This window comes from Hypanus sabinus, chromosome 1 (genome assembly GCF_030144855.1).
Source record: "Hypanus sabinus isolate sHypSab1 chromosome 1, sHypSab1.hap1, whole genome shotgun sequence".
Lineage (NCBI taxonomy): Eukaryota > Metazoa > Chordata > Chondrichthyes > Myliobatiformes > Dasyatidae > Hypanus > Hypanus sabinus.
In genome coordinates this window covers 71,789,699-71,814,913 of record NC_082706.1, presented here as the reverse complement: position 1 = coordinate 71,814,913, position 25,215 = coordinate 71,789,699, and the positions used below count along the sequence as shown (strand labels likewise).

The 25,215-nt window shown below is 36.8% G+C and overlaps 1 protein-coding gene across 12 annotated transcripts in view; it reads right to left on the bottom strand.

Annotated features, from left to right (window-relative positions):
- LOC132394572 (protein MTSS 1-like) overlaps window positions 1-25,215 on the bottom strand; it is a 286,259-nt gene that overhangs the window by 6,786 nt on the left and 254,258 nt on the right. For 5 of the 12 annotated variants that reach the window (XM_059970935.1, XM_059970926.1, XM_059970960.1 and 2 more), the window contains 5 exons: window positions 8,877-9,087; window positions 6,217-6,336; window positions 5,081-5,263; window positions 4,109-4,282; window positions 200-362 (listed from right to left, as the gene is read on the bottom strand). In XM_059970935.1, the coding sequence (XP_059826918.1) occupies window positions 200-362; window positions 4,109-4,282; window positions 5,081-5,263; window positions 6,217-6,336; window positions 8,877-9,087 (851 nt within the window). The remainder of the gene's footprint in view (window positions 1-199; window positions 363-4,108; window positions 4,283-5,080; window positions 5,264-6,216; window positions 6,337-8,876; window positions 9,088-25,215) is intronic. The other 7 variants (XM_059970893.1, XM_059970883.1, XM_059970901.1 and 4 more) reach the window with 7 other exon arrangements.

Here is a 25,215-nt window from a genome sequence, read left to right as displayed (position 1 = left end):
CGTCAAAGGTTATGGGAAGAAGGTAAGAGAATGGTGTTGAGATTGATAATAAGTCAACCACAACGGAATGGCAGAGCAGACTCAATTGCCGAGAGGCTTAATTCTGCTCCTGTATCTTATAACATATTATGATGACAGGATTGTAACAATCCAGGAGTCCATCCTATATAATAAAAGTAATAGGCGTGGTTCATATTACCTTGCGAGGGGATTGTGTCTTCTGAGCAGCACGGCGTGGTAGTCTGTGTACTGTATCCACTAGAGCACTGCAAGGAATCCCGACTGCTCCTCTGTGTATCCAGCTGAAGACCTCGGCTCAAGGCCAAAGCCAATTCTTCATGAGTTTCTACATCCTCCCCCTGCTGCCACAAGAATGTATGTTACGATAATATTGCAGTAATATTAAAGCTATGATTTATCTAATTATATTTAGCATTCAAACCAAGATGTGTAAAAAAAAATTTAGTTTCTCATGGAAGTTAAGCAGGAACTTGGAAGCATAAATTGGGAACAGATGCTCTCAGATGTACTCCCAGCTGATCACAGACAAGAAGAAAAGAAAAGCTTATTAAAGGTTCAAAAAACTAGGTAATGATAGAGATCTATAAGATTAAAAGCTAGCAGGAAGGAGTTTAAGAATGAAATTAGGAGAGTGAGAAGGGGCCATGAGAAGGCCTAGGCAGATGGGATTAAGGAAAGCCCCAAGGCATTCTACAAGTGGGTGAAGAGCAAGAGAATAAGAGGTGAGGGAATAGGACCAATCAAGTGTGACAGTGGAAAAGTGTGCATGGAACCAGATGAGGTAGCGGAGGTACTTATAGAATACTTTGCTTCAGTATTCACTAAGGAAAAGGATCTTGGTGATTTTAGGGATGACTTACAGCGGACTGAAAAGCTTGAGCATATAGATATTAAGAAAGAGCTTTTGGAAAACAACAAGTTGGATAAATCATCGGGACCAGACGAGATATACCCAGGCTACTGTGGGAGGCGAGGGAGGAGTTTGATCTTTGCTCATCAATGGGGACAGGAGAGGTTCCAGAGGATTGGAGGGTTGTGGATGTTGTTCCCTTATTCAAGGAAGGGTGTGGAGATAGCCCAGGAAATTATAGACCAGTAAGTCTTACTTCAGTGGTTGTTAAGTTGATAGAAAAGATCCTGAGAGGTAGGATTTATGAACATTTGGAGAGGCATAACATGACTTTGTCAAAGGCAGGCTGTGCCTTATGAGCCTGATGGAATTTTTTGAGGATATGACTAAACACATTGATGATGGTAGAGCAGTAGGTGTAGTGTGTATGGATTTCAGCAAGGTATTTGATAAGGTACCCCATGCAAGACTTATTGAGAAAGTAAGGAGGCATGGGATCCAAGGGGATATTGCTTTGTGGATCCAGAACTGGCTTGCCCACAGAAGGCAAAGAGTGTTGTAGACGGGTCATATTCTGCATGGAGGTTGGTGACCAGTGGTGTGCCTCAAGGATCTGTTCTGGGATCCCTGGTCTTTGTGATTTTTATACATGACCTAGATGAGGAAGTGGAGGGATGGGATAGTAAATTTGTTGATGACACAAAGGTTGGGGGTATTGTGGATAGTATGGAGGGCTGTCAGAGGTTACAGCGGGACATTGATAGGATGCAAAACTGGGCTGAGAAGTGGCAGATGGAGTTCAACCCAGATAAGCATTTTGGTAGGTCAAATATGATGGCAGAATATAGTATTAAGGGTAAGACTCGTGGCAGCGTGGAGGATCAGAAGGATCTTGGGGTCCGAGTCCATAGGACACTCAAAGCTGTTGTGCAGGTTGACTCTGTGGTTAAAAAAGCATATGGTGTATTGGCCATTGATGAGACTAGGCAACTAAAATGGTTCAACATGAACTGGGTAGACTAAACACCCTCTTTCTGTGCTGTAGTTCTTTATGACTGTGACAAAAATGAAATGTGCAGGCTATCACTTCCCAGTTATTAATTATAATATTTCTAACACTATGCATGTTCCCTTCTGATCAAGGTTATTTAACACAGATTGGTATTTTACATAGATCATAGAACACAGTACATGTCTTTTGACCCATGATGTTATGGCAACTTATGTAAACCTACTCATACTCAATCTCAGCCTATAGCTCTCCATTTTCTTTCATCTACAGTGGCATGCAAAAGTTTGCGTACCCCAGTCAAAATTTCTGATACTGTGAATAGCCAAGCGAGCAAAATATTACCTGATTTCCAAAAAGTATAAAGTTAAAGATGACACATTTCTTTAATATTTTAAGCAAGATTACTTTGTTATTTCCATCTTTTAGTTTCAAAATAACAAAAAAGGAAAAGGGCCCAAAGCAAAAGTATGAGCACTCTGCATGCTCAGTACATAGTAACACCCCCTTTGGCAAGTATCACAGCTTGTAAACACTTCCTGTATGTAGCCAGCTAAGAGTCTTTCAATTCTTGTTTGAGGGATTTTCACCCTTTCTTCCTTGCAAAAGGCTTCCAGTTCTGTGAGATTCTGTGAAATGTCTGCTTCCAGAATTTGCTGGTATTTAATTGAATTCATTCTTCCCTCTACCAGTGAAATGTTCCGTGCTTAACAGTTGGAGAGGTGTTCTTTTCATGAAATTCTGCACCCTTGGTTTTCTAAACATAACTTTGCTCATTGCTGCCAAAAAGTTCTATTTTAACTTCATCAGTCCACAGGACTTGTTTTCAAAATGCATCAGGCTTGTTTAGATGTTCCTTTGCAAACTTCTGATGCTTAATTTTGTGGTGAGGATGCAGGAAAGGTTTTCTTCTGATGACTCTTCCATGAAGGTCACATTTGTGCCGGTGTCACTGCACAGTAGAACAGTGCACCACCATTCCAGAGTGTGCTAAATCTTCCTAAAGGTCTTTTGCAGTCAAACAGGGGTTTTGATTTGCCTTTCTAGCAATCCCACAAGCAGTTCTCTCGGAAAGTTTTCTTGGTCTTCCAGACCTCAACTTGACCTCCATCGTTCCTGTTAACTGCCATTTTTTAATTACATTACAAACTAAGGAAACGGCTACCTGAAAACGCTTTATCTTCTACTCACTTAACTATTTACAGTAACAGAAATTTTGACCAGATGTGCCCAAACTTTTGCATGCCACTGTGTGTGCCTAAACTCAATGGGTGGCCTTCATCAATCGTGGGATTGAGTTTAGGAGCTGAGAGGCAACGTTGCGGCTACACAGGACCCTGGTCAGACCTCACTTGGACTACTGTGCTCAGTTCTAGTCGCCTCACTACAGAAGAATGTGGAAACCATAGGACAGGTGCAGAGGAGATTTACAAGGATGTTGCCTGGATTGGGGAGCATGCCTTATGAGAATAGGTTGAGTGAACTCGGCCTTTTCTCCTTGGAGTGACAGAGGATGAGAGTTGACCTGATAGAGGTGTGTAAGATGATGAGAGGCATTGATCATGTGGATAGTCAGAGGCTTTTTCCCAAGACTGAAATGGCTAACATGAGAGGGCACAGTTTTAATGTGTTTGGAAGTTGGCACAGAGGAGATGTTAGGGGTAGATTTTTTTTATGTAGAGTGTGGTGAGTGTGTGGAATGGCTGCTGGTGACAGTGGTAGAGGCTTTTAAGAGACTCCTGAATAGGTACATGGAGCTTAGAAAAATAGAGGGTATGGGTAACCCTAGGTAATTTCTAAATTAAGTACATGTTCGGGACAGCATTGTGGGCTGAAGGGCCTGTATTGTGCTGCAGGCTTTCTGTTTTCTTTGCTTTCTTGTATTCAAAATATTATATGTGTTGTAGGTTTAGCTTTTGAGTTGCATGTGTGTGACAAGAAATTCCCCGTGTTTTGTGAGAGCTGTAATTATATTCTGCGTCAATTAGATCACAACAAAATCTAAAAGCTGAAAATAAACCTTTGTTGAATTTCTAAAAAGTTGCAAAATATTTTACTGCATAAATGCAAAAACCTATGTAGCACTTGCAGTACCCAGTAGATAAAGCCATCATGCAACACTTGTCTGCACCAGGTTTCAAAGTGGCTGTCCCTTTAGGTGGTTGTAGGATGTAGCACTTTTAGTAATGCACAGAATTCACGCAATATAACTGGGGAAAAATCATTACCTTTGCAGCAGTGGAGATGATCATACTCCGAGTTCTCTGAACCTCATCAGTTTGTACATTCTGACCAATGGGGACTACTGCCTTAGGATCAGTATCTCGATGCTGCTCTGATTCTTTACGCTTTGGTAAGGTGTTTACTCCCAGCTGATCATAGGGACCTGGTCTTGCCCAGTCCTAATTAAAACAGAGCAAGTTTAAGAAGTCTGTAAATTATTATTTTTAGATATTGCATCAAAAGAGTGATAAAGCTGTCAATGCGAAAAACACTAATTAAGGTTTATTGGCTCAGGCATATACAGAGTGTTAGGAAATGTTTTTCCACTGAGTTTTGTGTATCATAAAAATGAGGATGCTACCTCAGGTTATTCTAACCAGTTCAGGTAAGTAGACTCGAGAGACTGGAAATATTTGTCCTTCTCAGAAAACTAACTCTGACTTGCACTATAATGACAAAGAAGATTGTTTCGATAGTCTTGAAAGGAATTATGCAAGTATGAAAATATAATTTTTCACCTTTTTAAAATCCATAGTAAATTACTATTTATATCATAACACAGATGTTACAGCACTATGTTATATTTGCAATGATAGTGCTAGAATGAAGAGGAAGAGAAAAGTCAAAAAGCTGTTGATGGAGGAGATGAAAGTGACTGGTGTAAATTACTTCTTTGTGATATCTTGAGGACCCAATTAGGTATAATGGTAATGTATGCGCTTGTAGCATGCAAGTCAGAGTGTCAAATCGATGTGGTTTTGCAAACTCAGTAAGCTGTTCTTCAAATAATAAAAGGTTATTTGTAAAGATTTCCAATTAACTTCACTTAATTCAAGCAAGCTGATTTGGAAAAGCTGAGCACCACTGCTTTTTTAAAAAAAACATTTTTTTAAAAAAAAACAGCTATTGAAAGAACCAGTTTTAGAAAGAAAGTATATGTTTTAAAAGCTATGCAAAATAAAACTGAAAACACAAACCTTCCAGCTAGGAACTTTTGATGATGGAAACATGCCAGGCCCAATGGTATAGTAATGAGGATTAACTGGGAGAGCTGCTGAGCAAGGTCGGGAACAGGACTGAAAATGTGGGAGAAAGCGAGTACCAGCTGAGGGAAGGTATGGTTCACTAGATGAATTGAAGTGATCAAACCCATTTGCCAACTGCAACCAAATAGAAAAGCACAACACAACAAATATACAAATGAAATAAAAATGAAGAATGTCTCAAGAACAATGATAAAAAATCCAAGGGAGCAATAAACATGAATTGAGAGCAATCACAAATACATTATTTATTACAGAACAACCTTAATGTCAAACATTTTGTATTGTTATTATAAACATTTTGTTTGAAACAAAGTAACTACTGCCTCGTATACATTATTTATGACAGTAGCAGTAATACGGTTGTCTATTGAAATGTATGTCATAGTATATGCAGTTTATGTCAACTTATACATCTACAGAATACTTCTTTTCTGTTAATATAATTTTATGTGCTGTATGTAATACATGCACTATGTTTTTCACCTTGGCCCCTAGAATTGTTGTTTTGTTTAGCTATATACGCGTGTACAATTGAATGGCAATAAACTGAATTTGAATACAAAAAATATTTCTAATATAACAAAATAGAAGCAGGAAATTCTGATTCAAATGACTCTACAATAGTATAATGGGATTTCAGAAATTTCCTATATTTTTACATTTTTAAGCACAGGTATGCTTTTACGGGCACAGGGTCTGCACCTTTCATCATGAGGTTAAGCACCTCAATAGGTGTTAATCTGTTTATAACTAGTTTGAACAGCAAATGAGCAGGTAGTTTTGATTCCCATTGACCCAGTTCATTGGGCACACATACACATATCACTGGACTGTAAATGAGGAACAGGAACTCCATATAAACTATGGACATGACTTTAAACCAGCAGTACCCTCACAATTTGCTGGTATTTTTTTTTAATTCAGCTAACAATTTCAAAAGACATAGACTCTGCTCTAACAATCCAAAAATGTAGATTTTTGGGAATGAAAATAGAGTAAAAGATGAAAGCAGGTAGAGTAACAGTAATGTGGACTTTTCCTGTGGATTGGGAAAAAAGACTGGTCACCTTTTCTGTTGATGCCCAGGCTCCCATTGTAGAACCGGAGCTTACTGATGTGGGTGAGCTGCACTCACTCACTGACTGGCACGTTTCAGAAGCTTCAGAGGAGGCAGAGCTGGATGAATTCTGCAGCATATCAGTATAAACAGGGAAGAGGTGAGGAGAAAATACGGAACAGGAAATTGAACCAAAACATGACAATAAAGGAGGAAAAATATATACGATTAGGGCTTGGTTGTTCTAAAATACTGTGCAATCAACCAACATCACATAATTTCAAAGATAAGGCAAAAAAACTCAGTTATATCATCAAAAAGAACAGAGAAAGAATCAAAGAACATAATATATATGGAACACAAAAAATTCTGCAGATGCTGGAAATACAGAGCAATCAACACAGAATTCTGGAGGATTTCAGCAGGTCAGGCAGCACTTATGGAAATGAATAAGCAATTGACGTTTAGGGCTGAGACCATTCTTCAGGACTCAATATATACTGTTGTGGAACCTAGTTTATAGTTAATAGTTAAATGAATTAGTTATTGGGAAACATCAGTATTATATTAGTTAGCAATGATCAAGTGGCCAGTTTATTAGGTACACCTATACACCTGCTCATTAATGCAAATAATGCATATGACATGACTGTCAGCAACTCAATGCATAAAAAAATGTTCAGTTGCTGTTCAGACCAAACATCAGAATGGGAAAGAGATGTGATCTAAGTAACTTTGATTGTGGAATGATCGTTGGTAGCAGACAGGCAGGTTTGAGTATCTCAGAAACTGCGGATCTCCCGGGATTTTCACACACAACAGTTTCTAGAGTTCAGAGAATGGTGCGAGAAATGAAAAACATCCAGTGAGCATGAGTAGTCAGAGGAGAATGGCCAGACTGTTTCAAGCTGATGGGAAGGCAAATAACGAGACGTTACAACAGTGTGTGCAGAACAGCATCTATGAAAACACATGTCGAACCTTAAAGTAGATCGGCTACAGAAGCAGAAGACCACATTGGGTACCATTTCTGTACATAATAAAGTGGCCATTGAGTGTATGTCATAACATTTAGCACTGCCTGATGCTCACACCTAACAAAGTAATTGCTAATAAAGTCATTCTAGCTACATAACATACAATAGTAATTATAATGCATATAATGAATTAATACATTAAGTGAAACAACAGATGAAACATGAAGCATTTATATAGTTTGAGAGATTTTTAAATTGATCATGGATCCCACTCGCATTAGGGTTAGGGTTAGGCTTTGCATCAGGTTTGATATCTGATGGAAAATATCACAAAATCCTGATTTACACTTTCTTTCCCCTCCATTCTTTACACTTGATTTAATGCAATGCTTTCACCAAATAGCCCAGGAAAATTGAGACTCCAGCTCCATCCCTCCCCTTCCCATATAAACAACAATAACTTCATTGCTCTGGCTCAAATATGAACTAGGTTCTCAAATGCAAGAGAAATGGGGAAAAAAGATGGAAAAAATGGAAATACAGAGCAATCAACACAGAATTCTGGAGGATCTCAGCAGGTGAACCATGTGAAGTGCCATTTATCACATTTTACAAGAGTACTTTACACTGTGATAAGCTGTTGGAGCCATTTACTGAATCTCGTTGTAATTCACAGCAAGATGCAAAATGGGGTATTACAAGGCGATATCATCTATTATACAGCAGCTCGTTCTTCATGGGATAATTCAGTCTGTTCCAATTACAATCAACAAACTTTAGAGCAAGTATAATATCTTATATTGTTTTTACACTATAATTAAAATTTGAAATAATTCAAACCATACTAAATAGCCAAAAGATTGTAGGGTCATATTTTAAATGGATCTAACAGCTTAATGTTGTACCAACTAAATTGAATGTAAGATATAAATGCATGTGTGCAATGAATAAAGTTCTAAAGCAGAGTTCTTGGCAATGGCTCAACTTTATATCACAGCAAAGAATCCGACGGCAGTAACAGGGACACAATTTTCTTGTTGGACCTTCATTGAGCTATGTATAGAGTTCAGTACTGAATTATTAAGGTTCAGTTTCCTAATATTCAAATTCACTACGCACCTACTGTACAACTTTAATAACTAGCAAAATTCACATAAATGTAATTTATATGACTTACAATGGTAATATTTTTCCATTAGATTTTTGATGCCCTGCTTCCAATATATACTACTTGTAAAATGTTAGTAGCATAAATTATTCTTAAATCTTTTGAATGCAGAGATTACAAAGTAGGTTTTAAACATTATTAAAAAAAAGACAATCTAATTTTGTCAAATATACTTGGTTATATTTCGTTCTACCTCTCAAAGCCGAACCCTATGTCCCTGTTGTGAGAGGTGGAAATGGGTACGGCCAGCCTACAGGGCTCTGGTGAAGCTGTATAGGCCAATCCCCTGCACAGTGGATGCAATGGATAACAGAAGCCCTAGGAAGTGATCGATGGCCTATGCTACAGTGGGAGCTAAGGGCCCAAGAAGAAGAATATTTCAATCTGGCTGAGAAATGAAATTGCACATCTCAGAGTATATTTGAGTTTACAATATTTTATTTGCTTAGACTGTGACTTCAGGTTTTGCAAGGTCTCTAATAATGCTCAGGTTACAGATTTGATCTTGCATATAATTTCACATACCTGGGTGGTTCCCTCTGGTGGCATGGGAGAAGGAGACTTCGACTGGAATGCATCCTGGGACATGAAGCCAGAATCATGGGATGAGACACTAGAGAGCCTCATTGGAACCTGTTGTGGCTGGTTAGAGCTGCGGTAGCGATAGTGTGCAGTGGGAGAATGAGAGTGGGATCCACTGGATCTGGAGTCACTACTGTTAACGCTGTTCAGACTGCTAAAACATATACATAAAAAGGAGGTTTAGCAGGTTCAACTGTTTTCAATTAAACACTCAAACTTTGCATATTAGAAGCAATTGCCATTCACCTTCAAGCCACAAAATCATATCAAAAACATAAAATGAACAGGTGCATATTAGCACAGAGTAAAATTTAAAAAGCAAATTGCAACAGCAATAAGTGGTGGAGTGTAGGACCTAAGTGTACAGCCTCACAATAAAAGGACACTTTTTAGAACAGAGATTAGGAGGGATTTCTTTAGCCAGAATGGTGAATCTTTGAAATTCATTATGATAAATGGCTGCAAAGGTCAAATCACAAAGTATATTTAAAGTGGAAGTTGCTAGGTTCTTGATTAGTAAAGACGTAAAGGCATCAAAGGTTACTACATGAAATGGCAGAGCAAACTCAATGAGCCGAATGGCCTAATTTTGCTCCTATGGTTAAATTAGTGTTTATTCACCATCCTGGCAGGCCAGCTGGTTGTTTCAGCTTCTACTATTATTCTATTGATGTTAGCACAAACTAGAAATGTGCCTGTGACAAAGCCAGCAATGAGTTTTGTCTAGTTTCTTGTTTAGAACAAAAGTGTTCAAATATTTATGACAAGAATACAATGCTGCATGCCAACAACTATTATGAAAAGTGAAAGCTTTACAGCAATCAGAAGTGATTGACTGCAAAATATTTAGCCCTTATAAAACAATTAAAACTTGTGGCTCTTTGATTCAATGAAGTTTCTCTTTAAAATATTTGACAATTATTTCCAAATTTTAATTTTTAAACATACTTTGTACTGTAGAATACCTCAGTAATCAAACAGTTAAATTAACTTCATTGGTACACTCAATTCTAGTAATACATTCTGTAATTTGTTTACTGAATTCAGCTGCGTTGCCATGCATCTTAAGAAAAGGGTCCATCATAGTCACCATCTTTAAAGTTGAATCTTTAATGCTAAAATTAGGAAACTAAGAGTGGGCCTCTCAGGCCAGAAAGTTTGTTGATATCATAGTGCAGCAAACCAAAAGGACACCATACCAGAGGGAACAACGGGCAACATTGGAAACATATAAAACACAGAAAACCCACAGCACAATACAGGCCCTTTGGCCTACAAAGTTGTGCCGAACATGTCCCTACCTTAGAAATTACTAGGGTTACCCACAGTCCCTCTATTTTTCTAACCACCATGTACCTACCCAAAATTCCCTTAAAAGACCCTATTGTATCCGCCTCCACCACTGTTGCCGGCAGCCCATTCCACGCTCTGTGTAAAAACTTACCCTTAACATCTCCTCTGTACCTACTCCCCAGCACCTTAAACTTGTGCCCTCTTGTGGCAGCCATTACAGCCCTGGGAAAAAGCCTCTGACTATCCACACGATCAATGCCTCTCATCATCTTATAATCCTCTTATCAGGTCACCTCTCATCCTCTGTTGCTCCAAGGAGAAAAGGCTGAGTTCATTCATCCTGTTTTCATAAGGCCTGCTCCCCAATCCAGGCAACATCCTTGTAAATCTCTTCTGCTCCCTTTCTATGGTTTCCACATCCTTCCTGTAGTGAGGCAACCAGAACTGAGCACAGTACTGCAAGTGGGGTCTGACCAGTGTCTTATATAGCTGCAACATCACCTCTCAGCTCCTAAATTCAATTCCACAATTGATGAAGGCCAATACACTATACGCCTTCTTAACCACAGAGTCAACCCGCGCAGCTGCTTTGAGCGTCCTATGGACTGGGACCCCAAGATCCCTCTGATCCTCCACACTGCCAAGAATCTTACCATTAATACCATATTCTGCCTTAATATTTGACCTACCAAAATGAACCACTTCACCATTAAAGTGGCATCTTTGCTGTACAACCTGCTGCCATACTGAGAAATGTTCGAGGAATATTAACATTGTACCATAAAGTGTCACCAAATTGCAACTTTATTTTAGATATTATGATACAATAACAAACACTGCACCAAGCTTCATTTAAGGTTTTAGTAATTTATATATTAATTTGAATCTACTCTAAAAGTTAGTATATCTTCCCAAGTGCATCTAAAATACAATGTTTAATGGCTTAACCTCATTATGGGATTTTCAGGTGATTGTCATATTCTAAACTAAATCCTGAGGCACTGGAAATCTTTAGTTGCTCACAACATTCTGGAGAAGCTCAGGCAGCATCTATGGAAAGAAATGGATAGTTGACAGTTCAGATCCCTTCAGCAGTTCAGGTCCCTTCAGCAGGACTGGCTGATCCCGCTTCCCTCTATAGATGCTGCCCAACTTGCTCAGATCCTCAGGCATTTTGTGCAGGGCCTATCAGCGATGGCAAATGAGTGCTTCTCACAGGTCAGAGGCTTTAAAATGAGAGCTTTGATGGCATCAGTCCATCGTGCAAGGCCTGTCAGCGGCAGCAACTAAGCTCGACAAACTAAATAAAAGTACAGAAGGGATAAGCAGAGCGGCCATTGTCAGGAATAGGCCAGTGGCAAGAGTAGAAGCGACAGGCATCATTCAGGCATCGGCAAGGTAAGTGGATAAGTGGACTTATGTTTTTTTGTTTTTTTTCTTTGTTTTTTTTGAGGGATAGAGAGCATGTCGGTAGGGTTAGCATTTTGCTCTGGGTGTCAGATGTGGGAGTCCTGGGAATTTTCCAGTCTCCCAGATGGCCACATCTGTGCCAGGTGCACCGAGATGCAGCTCCTGAGAGACAGTGTTAGGGATCTGGAGCTGCGGCTTGATGACCTGCAGCTTATTAGGGAAAGTGAGCAGGAGATAGATAGGAGCTACAAGGAGTTAGTCATCCCAAGGCTTCAGGAGTCAGATAAGTAGGTGACAGTCAGGGAAGCGAGGGAAAGAGCTCAGATAGTAGAGAGCACCCCTGTGGCCATCCCCCTCAGTAACAGTTATCTTGTTTTGGATGCAGTTGAGTGGGATGACCTGACAGATGATGACCATGGCGATCCAGTCTCTGGCACTGAGCCTGGTCCCCTGGTGCAGAAAGGAAAGAGGAAGATGAGGAATGCCGTAGTCATAGGGGATTCCATAGTGAGGGGAACAGACAGGAGGTTCTGACTGATGATAGAGATACCCCGAAAGGTCAGCAGGAGATGCTCATGGAGTGAGCACTGTTTCAGATTCGCTCCATAACCTTTACGTTTCTTAACCTATGATCACCCTTATTTAACTTACTTTTACCTACACCAAAAGATTCTTGCTACTTTTCTGGACTTATCTTTAAGAGTTTATTGTGAATTTTTGAAGAAATGAATACAGAAATGGTTCTTAGATCTAAAGGGTGAGAACCTGGAAAGGATCCTAACGGGAATGGGAAGAAGAAAAAGCGCACTGAATTGACTTATGAAATATTATTGGAGGTTTTAAATGAAAAATTTGAAGAACAACAACAAATTTTCAAACAAGATATAAAGGCTTTTCAAGATTAAATGGATAAGACAGATTCAGTAGTTAACCAGCAGCAAGTTTTTTGCAAGAGGACGCTCGGAAGCGAGACTTGATAATTGAAAAACTGGAGCAGAAATTACTTTCGACGATTAAACAGGTGGAAACACTTAAAGCCAAGAGTGTCGACTTTGAGAATCGGTCCAGAAGACGGAACTTACGCATACTTGGTCTCCCGGAAGGTACTGAACAAGGGGACCCCTTGAAGTACTTTGCTCAACTTTTAAAGGACGCGTTCCCTTCTGTATTCCCAGACAGTCCTCCATTACTCGATCATGCTTACAGAATTATGCGTCGATCACCAAGTGCTTCAGCTAAACCGCCGGTTATAATTGTCCGATTTCATTATGTGCATGTTAAAGAGCAACTTATTCGTGTGGCTCGGCGTGTAGGGATGGTCAAATTTCAAGAACACAATTTTCGATTAGTGGAAGATTTTAGTCCAGGAGTAATGAAGGCAAGGCTTCTTTTTAAACCTCTGATGTCCGAATGTTATGAGAAAAATCTAAAACCTGCACTCTTATACCCTGCGAAGCTCAGAATCTTGCCTTTGAATGCACCTCGGGGTGTTTTCCTTTCTACATCTGAAACGAGAAGCTTTCTGAATGAGAACTTCCTTACTGCTACGGATTCTCATCTCTAATAAATGAGTGATTTTGATCGTGCAAGATGTTTTTGTTTCCAAAACCAGACTTTGTTTCTGGCTATTGGTGTAGGTTTACTCTACATTTTATACTCTAATTAAAGTCTTTTTTTCGACATACTAATCTTTTTATTTTACTTACTTCAACTACTGTACTTTACCTTTGGTCATTATTATTAATCCTTCGAAAGTGAATTTTTTTTACTAAGATGGCGGTTTCTTCTCTAAAATATTTTTGGCTTTTTTTTTCCAATTTTGACTTTTTTTTCTCTCGTCTTCCTATAATGCATTTCTTATCACAGTTTAAATTTTTTTTTGGTTTGTTTGGGTTTTAACCAGATTTATAAGTTACTAGTGATTATATTCTTTTTGTTTTTCTTACTATCAATTATATTAAGAAGTTTGGTTTTAGTATAGTGATTATTATTCCTTTAGAGTTTGGGTGGATCTTTTTTTTTAATCCTTTATATACGGAGTTGTCTTCTGCTGATATGGGGGTAGATTTAGTTTCATCTGTCCTTTTTCCCAGCTGTTTCCTGGCTGGGGTGGTCTTCTTTCCTCTTGGGTGGGGGGGTGGGTTTTTTTTTCTAAATCTTATGTTCCTTATATCAGTTTGTTTTAGTTTCTTCATTTGGGCTGATTTTAAACTACTAAAATGTCTGCGATGTTGTCACTTCCGGGTCCGCCCCTTATTTTTGTTCCTCTTCTGGGTGCATGAGTTCATAATTTGGTTAACCCTTTATATACCAAAGGGTTGATTTCAGAAATATGGCTCAGACCATTAATTTTGTCTCTTGGAATACTAATGGCTTAAACCATCCAGTTAAACGGAAAAAGATTTTCAAAGTATTCCAAAGACTTAATGCTCATATTATTTTTGTACAAGAAACGCATGTGAGGAAAGAGGACAATTATCGCTTTTTTAGGTTTTGGAGGGTTCAACAGTACCATTCGAATTCGAATGCTAAAGTAAAGGGAGTTTCAATTTTTATTGACTCCTCTATTGCATTTGTCCAACACGATATCTTTTCGGATCCGAATGGTAGATTTTTGTTAATTACTGGCTTACTTTTTAACAAAAGGGTTGCTATGGTTAATGTTTATGCTCCAAATGTGGATTATCCTGATTTTTATCCTTATTTACTTCTCTACCTAATCTAAATAAATATAAGTTAATAATGGGTGGTGACTTTGTTGTTTAAATCCTTTGTTGGACAAATCTATATCTACTCAGACTTTACCTAATAAGTTGGCCACTTGTATTAACTTTTTTTTGACTGATAATGGAATTTTTGATATTTGGAGATTTTGGCATTCTAAGGACAAAGAGTTTTCATTTTTCTCACATGTTTATCATTCCTACTCGAGAATTGATTATTTTTTTATTGACTCTTGTTTTATTCCGTCGGTAATTGGTTGTAATTATGATATTATAGCCATCTCTGACCATGCTCCATTAAAACTTACTATTAAATTTACGGATACAGCTTCTAGTGCTAGACAATGGCGATTTGATTGTACCTTACTGCAGGATCCGGATTTTATTAAATTTATGAAAGAACAGATCGATTTCTTCTTTTCAACTAATTCCACGGATGATATTTCTTGCAGAACACTTTGGGCCACTTTTAAATCATATATATGTGGACAGATTATCTCCTACTCTGTTGGTCTGAGAAAACGCATTAAGAAGGAAACTCTTTTATTGGTTGATAAAATTAAAGAGATTGACAAGAAATATTCGATTACTCCTAGTAAGGAGCTTTACAAACAAAGGGTTGAACTTCAAACGGAACACAGTTTATTACTTACATCTTCGATTGAAAATCAATTAATGAAAACCAGATCTGATTTTTATATACATAGTGATAAATCGGGTAAACTGTTAGCTAGTCAATTGAAGAATGCTTTGGTTAAACGTCAAATTACTAAGAACCGTCAGCAGAATGGGGATCTGACAGTTAACCATGATGAGATAAACAAATCATTTCAAGATTTTTATACCTCTCTGTATCATTCCGAATTCCCTCATGATCATAATACCATGTGTGATTTTCTTGGGAAAATGAATTTTCCAAAATTATCATCAGATGATCTTTCAATATTAGAAACTCCTATTACGGATGCAGAAATTAAAGGGGTTATTTCCTCTATGAATTCTGGGAAAGCACCAGGTCCAGATGGGTATACAGTAGAATTTTTAAAATGTTTTTCCGCTACTCTTTCTCCTTGGTTATGCAGGGTTTTTGAAGAAGCAATTAGTTTGGGCAATCTGCCACAATCTTTTTACAGAGCTTCCATTTCTTTAATATTGAAGAAAGATAAAGACCCTACTGTCTGTGCATCCTATAGACCAATATCTTTATTGAATGTAGATTCCAAGATCTTTTCCAAGTTACTGGCATCCAGGTTGGAGAAGGTATTACCCCAAATTATTTCGGAAGATCAAACTGGTTTTATTAAAAATCGCTATTCTTTTTTCAATGTTAGGAGATTATTGAATATTGTTTATACTCCTTCACATAGCACTTCAGAATGTGTCATTTCATTAGGCGCGGAGAAAGCATTTGATAGAGTTGAATGGCCATACTTATTTAATGTGCTTGAGAAGTTTAATTTTAGTCCGACATTCATTTCCTGGATTAAACTGATATATCATACTCCAGTTGCCTTGGTGCTTACTAACAATCAAAGATCTCCCTTTTTCCGTTTATTTCAGGGTACTAGACAAGGCTATCCTCTTAGTCCATTATTATTTGATATTGTTTTAGAACCTTTGGCAATTGCTATCAGAGAATCACAGAACATTTTTGGCATTAATTGTGGGACAGATATACATAAGCTATCATTATATGCAGATGATTTATTATTATTTATTTCTGATCCTGAGAAATCCATTCCTGCAGTTATATCATTGTCGGCTCAATTTAGTGATTTTTCCTGGTATAAATTAAATCTTAATAAGAGTGAATTGTTTCCTTTAAATAGACAAGTTCCAATTTATGGAAATTTACCTTTTAAATTAGTTAATGACTCTTTTATTTACTCAGGGATTAAAATCACAAAAAACTATAAGGACTTACTTAAGGTTAATTTTTTACCCTTAATCGATCAGATTAAATGTTTGTTTACTAAGTGGTCACCAGTATCTTTATCTCTGATAGGTCGGATTAATGCTATTAAGTTGGTTATTTTACCCAAGTTATTATATATATTTCAAGTGGTACCAATTTTTATTCCGAAATCCTTTTTTGCTAATGTTGATTCAAAAATTTCCTCATATATATGGCAGAATAAAAATCCTAGATTAGGTAAAAAAATATTTACAGAAGACAAGGAAGGAAGGTGGATTGGCATTGCCTAATTTTAGATTTTATTATTGGGCAATTAATATACGATATTTGATATGTTGGTTAAAGGATTGGGATATATCTTTTAGCCCTCATTGGGTGAACCTGGAAATTAAATCTGTACAAGGATTTGCATTGGGTTCTATTTTAGGGACTTCTCTTCCCTTTGCTTTTTCTAAATTGCCGAAACGAATTGACAACCCGATAGTTAAACATACTTTATGTATATGGCTTCAATTTCGGAATTTTTTTGGGTTGACTCAGTTTGTTTTAAATATTCCTATTGTATCCAATTGCTTTTTTTATCCTTCTATTATAGATCAAGCTTATTCAGCTTGGAAGACTAAATGATTACTACAATGTTCTGATTTATTTTTGGATAATTGTTTTATGTCTTTTGAACAATTATCTAATAAATATAATTTGCCTAGATTTCATTTTTTTAGATATTTACAGATTAGGAATTTCTTAAATACTGTACTTCCTACTTTTCCAAATTTTGTGTCTTCAGGTATTTTGGAGAATTTGTTTGAACTAAATCCTTCTCAGAAAGGGCTAATATCAAAACTTTACAATATAATTATGAAGATATGTTCAGAGCCCTTCTATAAGATTAAAAATGATTGGGAAAGAGAACTTAACCTTACTATCCCTATTGAGAATTGGGATAAAATTCTTCAATTCGTTAATACATCATCTATATGTGCTAAATATTCATTAATACAGTTTAAGGTTGTGCATAGAGCTCATATGTCCAAGGATAAATTGGCTCATTTTTATTCCTATATAAATTCTATTTGTGACAGATGTCATTCTGAGATAGCGTCTTTAACTCATATGTTCTGGTCGTGTCCGCTTTTGAAAAAATATTGGAAAGACATTTTTGATATTATTTCTACGGTATTGAACATTGATTTACAACCTCATCCTATTACTGCAATTTTTGGTTTACCAATGATGGACTCACTCCATTTATCCTCTTCCGCTTGTCGAATGATTGCATTTCTTACATTAATGGCTAGAAGATCTATTTTATTGAATTGGAAAGAAATTAATCCTCCTACTGTATTTCATTGGTTTTCTCAAACTACGTTATGTCTAAATTTAGAAAAAGTTAGAAGTGTTGTATTTGATACTTCTATTAAATTTGAAAAGATATGGAGACCATTTATTCAATATTTTCATATGATGTAATATGACCCTGTTCCAAGCCTATTTGTTTTTCCAGTTTCGATTTTATATATGTTGAGAGGATCCGAGTCGATGACACTGATGATTTTGTATTTTTGTGAGATATTATAAACAGCCCTTTTTTTCCCCTTTTTTTTCTCTTTTTTCTTTTTTTGTTTTTTTTCATTAGTTATTAGATTAGTTTTTTTGCATATTTTTTTTTATTTTTCTTTCTGTTTTTTTTAATATATATATTAGGATATAGCATGATATATCAGCAAGAATAGCATGATCAGACGTATTAATGTGTGGCTGAGAGACTGGTGTAGGGGGCAGGGCTTCAGATTCCTGGATCATTTAGGGCTTCTTCTGGGCGAGGTACGACCTGTTCAAAAAGGATGGGTTACTTCTGAACCCAAAGGGGTCCAATATCCTAGCAGGCCCATCTAATAGAGCTGTTAGGAAGGGTTTAAACTAATTTGGCAGGAGAATGGGAACTGGAGTGATAGGGCTGAGGAAGGGGAAAACAGAAATAAATCAAAGATAGCATGCATCAGAGATTAAAGAAAAACAGGCAGGAGATGAGGCTTAATCAAAGCCAGTGGCATAAGTTACAGTGCAATAGAGACGTGGTGCAGTTAAAAGAGAAAGCAACAAGTACCGGACTGAGTACGTTGCATTTGAATGTACGTAGCATAAGAAATAAAATGGACGATTTTGAAATTCAGCTACAGATTGGCAAGTATGACATTGTGGCCTAGCTGAAACCTAGCTAAACAATGGCTGCCATTGGAAGCTGAAGGTCCAAGGATATACGGTGAATCGGAAAGATAAGTTGGTAGGCAGAGGGAGTGGTGTGGCTCTGTGTATAAGAAATAATATTAAATCAGTAGAAAGAGATGACATAGGATTAGAAAGTGTAGAGTCTCTATGGGTTGAGTTAAGAAAGGGCAAGGGTAAAAGGACCTGAATGGCAGATGTACACTGTCCAAACAGCAGCCGGGATGTGGATTACAAATTATAGCAATGGATAGAAAAGGAATATCAGACAGGCAATGTCATGATAATTGGGGATTTTAACATGGAAGTGGATTGGAAAAAACAGGCCAGTACTGGACCTCAAGAGAGAGAATTTGTAGAATGTCTAAGGAATGGATTTTTAGTTAAGCTTGTTGTTGAACCCAGTTGCGGATCAGCTGTGCTGGATTGGGCATTGTGCAATGATCCGGAGGTGATAAGAGAGCTTAAGGTTAAGGAACCCTTGGGGAACTGTGTTACAATATGATCAACTTCACTTTGAAATTTGAGAGGGAAAAAATAAAATCTAAAGCGTCGGTATTTCAGTGGAATAAAGGAAATTACAATGGCATGAAAGGGGAACTATCCGAAGTTGACTGTTAAGGGATGTTTGCAGGAAGGACAGCAGAGCATCAATGGCTGGAGTTTCTGTGAAAAATGAGGGAAGTGCAAGACAGATATATTCCAAATACGAAGAAATTTTCAAAGAGAAGAAGGACACTACAATGGCTGACAAATGAAGTCAGAGCCAAAGTAAACACAAATGAGAGGGCATACAAGGAAACCAGAGGTAGTGGGAAGATAGAGGATGGGGAGCTTTTAAAAACTTGCATAAGGAAACTAAGAAGGTCATTCAGAAGGAAAAGATGAATTATGAGATGAAGCTGGTGACTAATATCAAAGAAGCTTTTTTAAGTATATAAAGGATAAGTTTGTTTATTTTTCAATCTTTTTATCATTATTGAAGATCAACAAAAAAGATCAATATGTCATGATGTACAATGAAGAATTAAATTAGCAAACAACTGATTAACAAAGCTAAGCAATATATCAATAAAAAGAAGAAAAAATAGTTAAGAATATTTTTTGAAAGAAAAAAGGAAAAAAATAGAACCCCTACCAACTAACTAAAAAAAACCCTACTGAAAAAAAAACGGAGAAAAAAAAAACCATTGGGAGCACAACCCCAGACCAATACATCATACAAGGATCCATAAAAAAAAATCAATCCACCAACTCAAATCCATTTAAAGAAAAATTGGAAGGAAACCATATTAATTAACTCAAATCAGATGATAGTAGCGGGCGAATGAACCCCACCTTTTCTCAAAATCAAATTGAGGATCAAAAGTTCGACTTCTGATTTTCTCCATACTAAGACCTGAGAGAACCATTGTATCAGAGTAGGAGCAGAAGCATCTTGCCATTTCAACAGAATAGCCCTTCTGGCCAATAATGTAATAAATGCAATTACATGTTGGAGAAATACTATGAATGTATTGAGGGATTATACCAAATAAAACTGTCAATTTATTAGGTTGTAAATTAATTTTTACAACTTTAGAAATTGTAGAGAAAATAAACTTCCAAAAATGCTTCAATGCAGAACACGACCAAAACATATGTGTCAATGTGGCTGTCTCGGTTTTACATCTACCACACTGACTATCAACATGAGGAAACATTTTAGACAGTCTCTCCTTTATCAAATAGTAACGATGTACAATTTTAAATTGAATTAAAGAGTGACTGGCAGAGATCGAAGAAAAGTTAACCAACTTCAAAATCCACAACCAATCTTCTGTTATCAAGATCATGTTAATCTCTCTTCCCCAATCTTGCTTAATCTTAAGTGAAGGGTAGTTGTGCTGTTGTAACAATAAATTATAAATTTTCCCAATAAGACCCTTCACTAAAGGATTCATTTTTAAAATAATATCTAACAGGTCAGAATCCTGTATATATGGAAAATTACTTAAATATTCTTGTAAGGAGTGTCTGACCTGAAGATATTGCAGGAAATGAATACAAGAGAGAGTATTTTGTTACTGATTTCTCAAAGGACATCAATCGGCCATCTTGGAACAAATCCATGAAGGAATAAACTCCTTTATTCCTCCAAAGAAGAAAGGTAGGATCACTTAATGAAGGTTTAAATAAATAATTTTGATAAATTAAACTAAAAAGTTTAAATTTTTTGAGATTAAAAAAATTACGAAACTGGAACCAAATTCATAATGACTGCTTAATCACAGGGTATAAATTTAAATTAGTAATTTTGGCCAGTTGTACAGCTAGAGAAGCTCCTAGTAATGAAGTTTCACAGCATTCAATTCCAAATCAGCCCAAGGTGGTCTTTCATTTTTATCAGCCCAACATAACCAAAAACACATATAACATATAGTAACAGTCCAATAATACATTCTTAAATTAGGCAGAGCAATACTTCCATCTTTTTTTAGTTTTTGTAAATGATATTTACCAATTCTTGGTCTTTTATTATTCCAAACAAAAGATGAAATAATAGAGTCAACATGATCGAAAAACCTCAGTTAAAAAAATAGGGATATTTTGAAATACATATAACATTTTTGGTAATACCATCAATTTAACTGCATGAATTCAGCTGGCTAACGGAAGTGTAAGTGGATTCCATATACAAAATAATTGCTTCATAAAATCTACTAAAGGAGCCAATTTAGCTTTATAAAGGTCTTTATGATTTTTAGTAATAATACTTAAATATGTAAATGAGTCCGTAACTCTAAAAGGAATGTCATATATAGAAGCAGAATCATTTAGGGGAAATAATTCACTTTTATGAAGGTTTAGCTTATATCCTGAAAACTTTCCAAAATTGTTTAATAGTTTCAATAAACTTGCAATGGATTCTTCAGGATTCAAAATATAAACTAAGAGATCAGCAGCATAAAAGGAGATCTTATGAACAGTCCCATTTATGAGAATTCCATATCTTTAGCTTCATGAAGTGCAACAGCCAAGGGTTCCAGCACCAAATTAAGTAACAAAGGACAACAGACATTCCTGTCTCGTACCCCGCCAAAGCCGAATAAAAGATCTGCAATTATTAGTAATAACAGTAACTTTTATATGTATATATATATGTAGCTTTTATATATCATTCTGATCCACTTATTAAAATTAATACCAAAGCCAAATTTCTCTAGAACATTAAATAAGTATTTCCATTCAACTCTGTCAATGCCTTTTCAGTATCAAGAGAGTCAACACATTGGGGAGCCTTAGAAAAGGATGAATATATAACATTCTCCGAACATTAGAGGAGGAATAATGGCCCTTTACAAACCTGTTTGGTCTTGAGAGATAATTGTAGCTAGAATATACTCCAGCTGATTAGCCATTATTTTTTTTAAAAATTCAGCATCTGCATTTAATAATGAAATAGGTCTGTTTGAAGCATAGTCATTCTGACTTTATCTTATCTTTCTTAAGAATTAAAGAAATGGAAACTTCATAAAATGTGGGAGGTAACTCTCCTATCAAAAAACAATCTTTAAGCATTTCCAACATATATGAAGAGAGCAATTTTTCAAATAAAATCCTACAGAATAACCATCTCCAAACACATAAAATTCACTTTGCAATTTAAGCAATTTTTTTTCAATAGGGTAAGTCAATAATAAATCATATTGTGATTGGAGTTCAACTCTTTGTTTGAATAAATCAATGTTGGGAGAGATTGCATAAATATTATCCAAATCTTTAATTTGTTTGGAAATCTCATCTAATTCTGTTTTTGTCTGTTTCTTAAGCTTAGCTGAATAGGAGATTATCTGACCACACAAATATGCTTTAAATGTATTCCATATAATCAATTTCAACGCATCTCCCGTATTATTAAAAAGAAAAAAATCTTTTATCTGAGTCTCAATAAATTTGACAAAGTCTGAAATTTATAATAAATCTTCTGGAAAATGCCAAGGCAAATTTGCAATCATTCAATTCAAAAGCTAAGCTTAAAGGCGCATGATCCGAGAGAGCTAGAGCATCATATTCACATTTCTGGACTTCGGACTAAAATTGGGGATCCGCTATAAAATAATCGATTCTCGAATATTTTTTGTGAACATAGAAAAAAAAGAATAATCTCTATCATTAGGATGTATATGTCTCCAAATTTCACCCAGGCCAAAATCAAATAAAAAAGAGTTAATAAGTGATGCAGGACAACTCAGAAGCTGCTGATTAGTTGAACTCTTGCCAATCCGAGGACTTAAACAACAGCTGAAATCACTACCCCATTAACAACATATATTCATTTAAATCCAGCAATAAAGCAAATACATTTTTAAAAAAAGGATTATCTACATTAGGTCCATATAGGATAACCAAAACAATTTTTTCTATTACAAATTGTTCCCTTAACAATAAAATATCTACCATTAATATCTGGTACAATGTCTTCTTGGATGAATCAAATATTAGATTTAATAAAAATAGATACTCTCTTTGTTTTATTTTGACAAGTAGCATGAAATTGAAGGTCCTTCCACAGTTTAAAAACTCTATTTTGATCGCCCGTTTTGATATGCGTTTCTTGAGCAAAATTTATATAGGGTTGGAATCAATTAATGATTTTAAAAGTCTTCTTTTGCTTAATAGTTCAGTATATAATGGGTAAAAAAGGGTCTATATATAGACCCTTTATATGTATAAAGGGTCTTTATATAAAGGGTATATAAAGGGTCACAGGTTCTTATAGTAAATGATAATAAATAGTAAATGACCAATAGTAAATGATGCTGGAGATATTGTAATGAAAGATGCAGAGATGGCAGAGGAACTGAATGTGTATTTTGCATTAATCTTCACAGTGGAAGCTGTCTGCAGTATACTGGACATTCAAGAGTGTCAGGAAAGTGAGGTTTGTACAATGAAAATTCCAACTGAGAACGAGCTCAGGAAGCTTAATGGTCTGAGGTTCGATAAGTTTCCTGGACCTGATGGAATGTACCCTTGGGTTCTGAAGGAAGTAACTGGAGAGATTGCGGAGCGTAAATGATGGTCTTTCAAGAATTGATAGATTCTGGCATTGTACCAGATGACTGGAAAATTTCAAATGTTACTCCGCTATTTAAGAAGGGAAGGAGGCAGCAGAAAGGAAACTATACACCTGTTAGCCAGACATCAGTGTATGGGAAGTTGCTGGAATCGATTGTTAGGGATGAGATTATGGAGTACCTGGAGGCACGTGACAAGATAGGCCAAAGCCACCATGGTTTCCTGAAAAGATGATCCTGTCCGACAAACCTACCACAATTCTTTGAGGAAGTTACAAGCAGGGTAGACAAAGGAGATGCAGTGGATGTGGTGTACTTGGATTTTCAGAAGGCTTTTGACAAGGTGCCATACATGAGGCTGCTTAGCAAGATAAGAGCCCATGGAATTACACGGAAGTGGGTGGAGCATTAGCTGGTCAGCAGAAAGTAGAAAGTGGGAATAAAGGGATCCTATTCTGGCTGGCTGCTGGTTACCAGTGGAGCTCCACAGGGGTCAGTGTTGGGACCGTTACTTTTAACGATGTATGTCTACGATTGGGACTACAGTATTAAGGGATTTGTGGCTAAATTTGCTACAAAGATGATACAAAGATAGGTGGAGGAATGGGTAGTGTTGAGGAAACAGAGAACTGCAGAGAGACTGGGATAGTTTAGGGGAATGGGCAAAGTGGCAAATGGAATACAATATAGGGAAGTGTATGGTCATGCACTTTGGTGAAAGAAATAAATGGGCAAACTATTACTTAGATGGGGAGAGAATTCAAAACGCAGAGATGCAAAGAGACTCAGTGATCCTTGTGCAGAATACCCTAAAGATTAACCTCCAGGTTGAGTCGGTTGTGAAGAAGACAAATGCAAAGTTGGCATTCATCTCTAGAGGTATAGCATATATTCATTTCTAGAGGTATAGCCCGGATGTGATGTTGAGGCTCAATAAGGCACTCGTGAGACCACATTTGGAGTATTGTGTGCAGTTTTGGGCTCCTTATTTTAGAAAGGATATACTGACATTGGAGAGGGTTCAGAGAAGATTCACGAGAATGATTCCAGGAATGAGAGGGTTACCGTATGAGGAATGTCTTGGGCTGTATTCCCTGGAGTTCAGGAAAATGAAGGGTGATCTTATAGAAACATTCCAAATGTTAAAATACCTGAATAGATTAGACATGGCAAAGTTATTTCCCACGGTAGGGGATTCTAGGACATGAGGGCATGACTTCAGGATTGAAGGACGTCCTTTTAGAACTGAAATTCAGAGAAATTACTTTAGTCAAAAGGTGGTAAATCTGTGGAATTTGTTGCCACGAGCGGCTGTGGAGGCCAAGTCATTGCGAGTATTTTAGGTAGAGATAGATAGGTTTTTGATTAGCCAGGGCATCAAAGGGTATGGGGTGAAAGCAGGGGGGTGAGGATAACTGGATGAAGTGGATCAGCCCATGATTGAATGGCGGAGCAGACTCAATGGGCCGACTGGCCTACATCTGCTCCTAAATCTTATGGTTTTATTTTGTGTATTGCTCTTAATTAAATCCTTACAAGATCATTCAATATTAATATAGCATACAAAATGATGGAACAATAAAGGACATTTATTTCATTTTGGAAAAGGGCAACTGAATCAAGTGGATGGTCTTCCAAGGGTTGGCAGAGGTGCA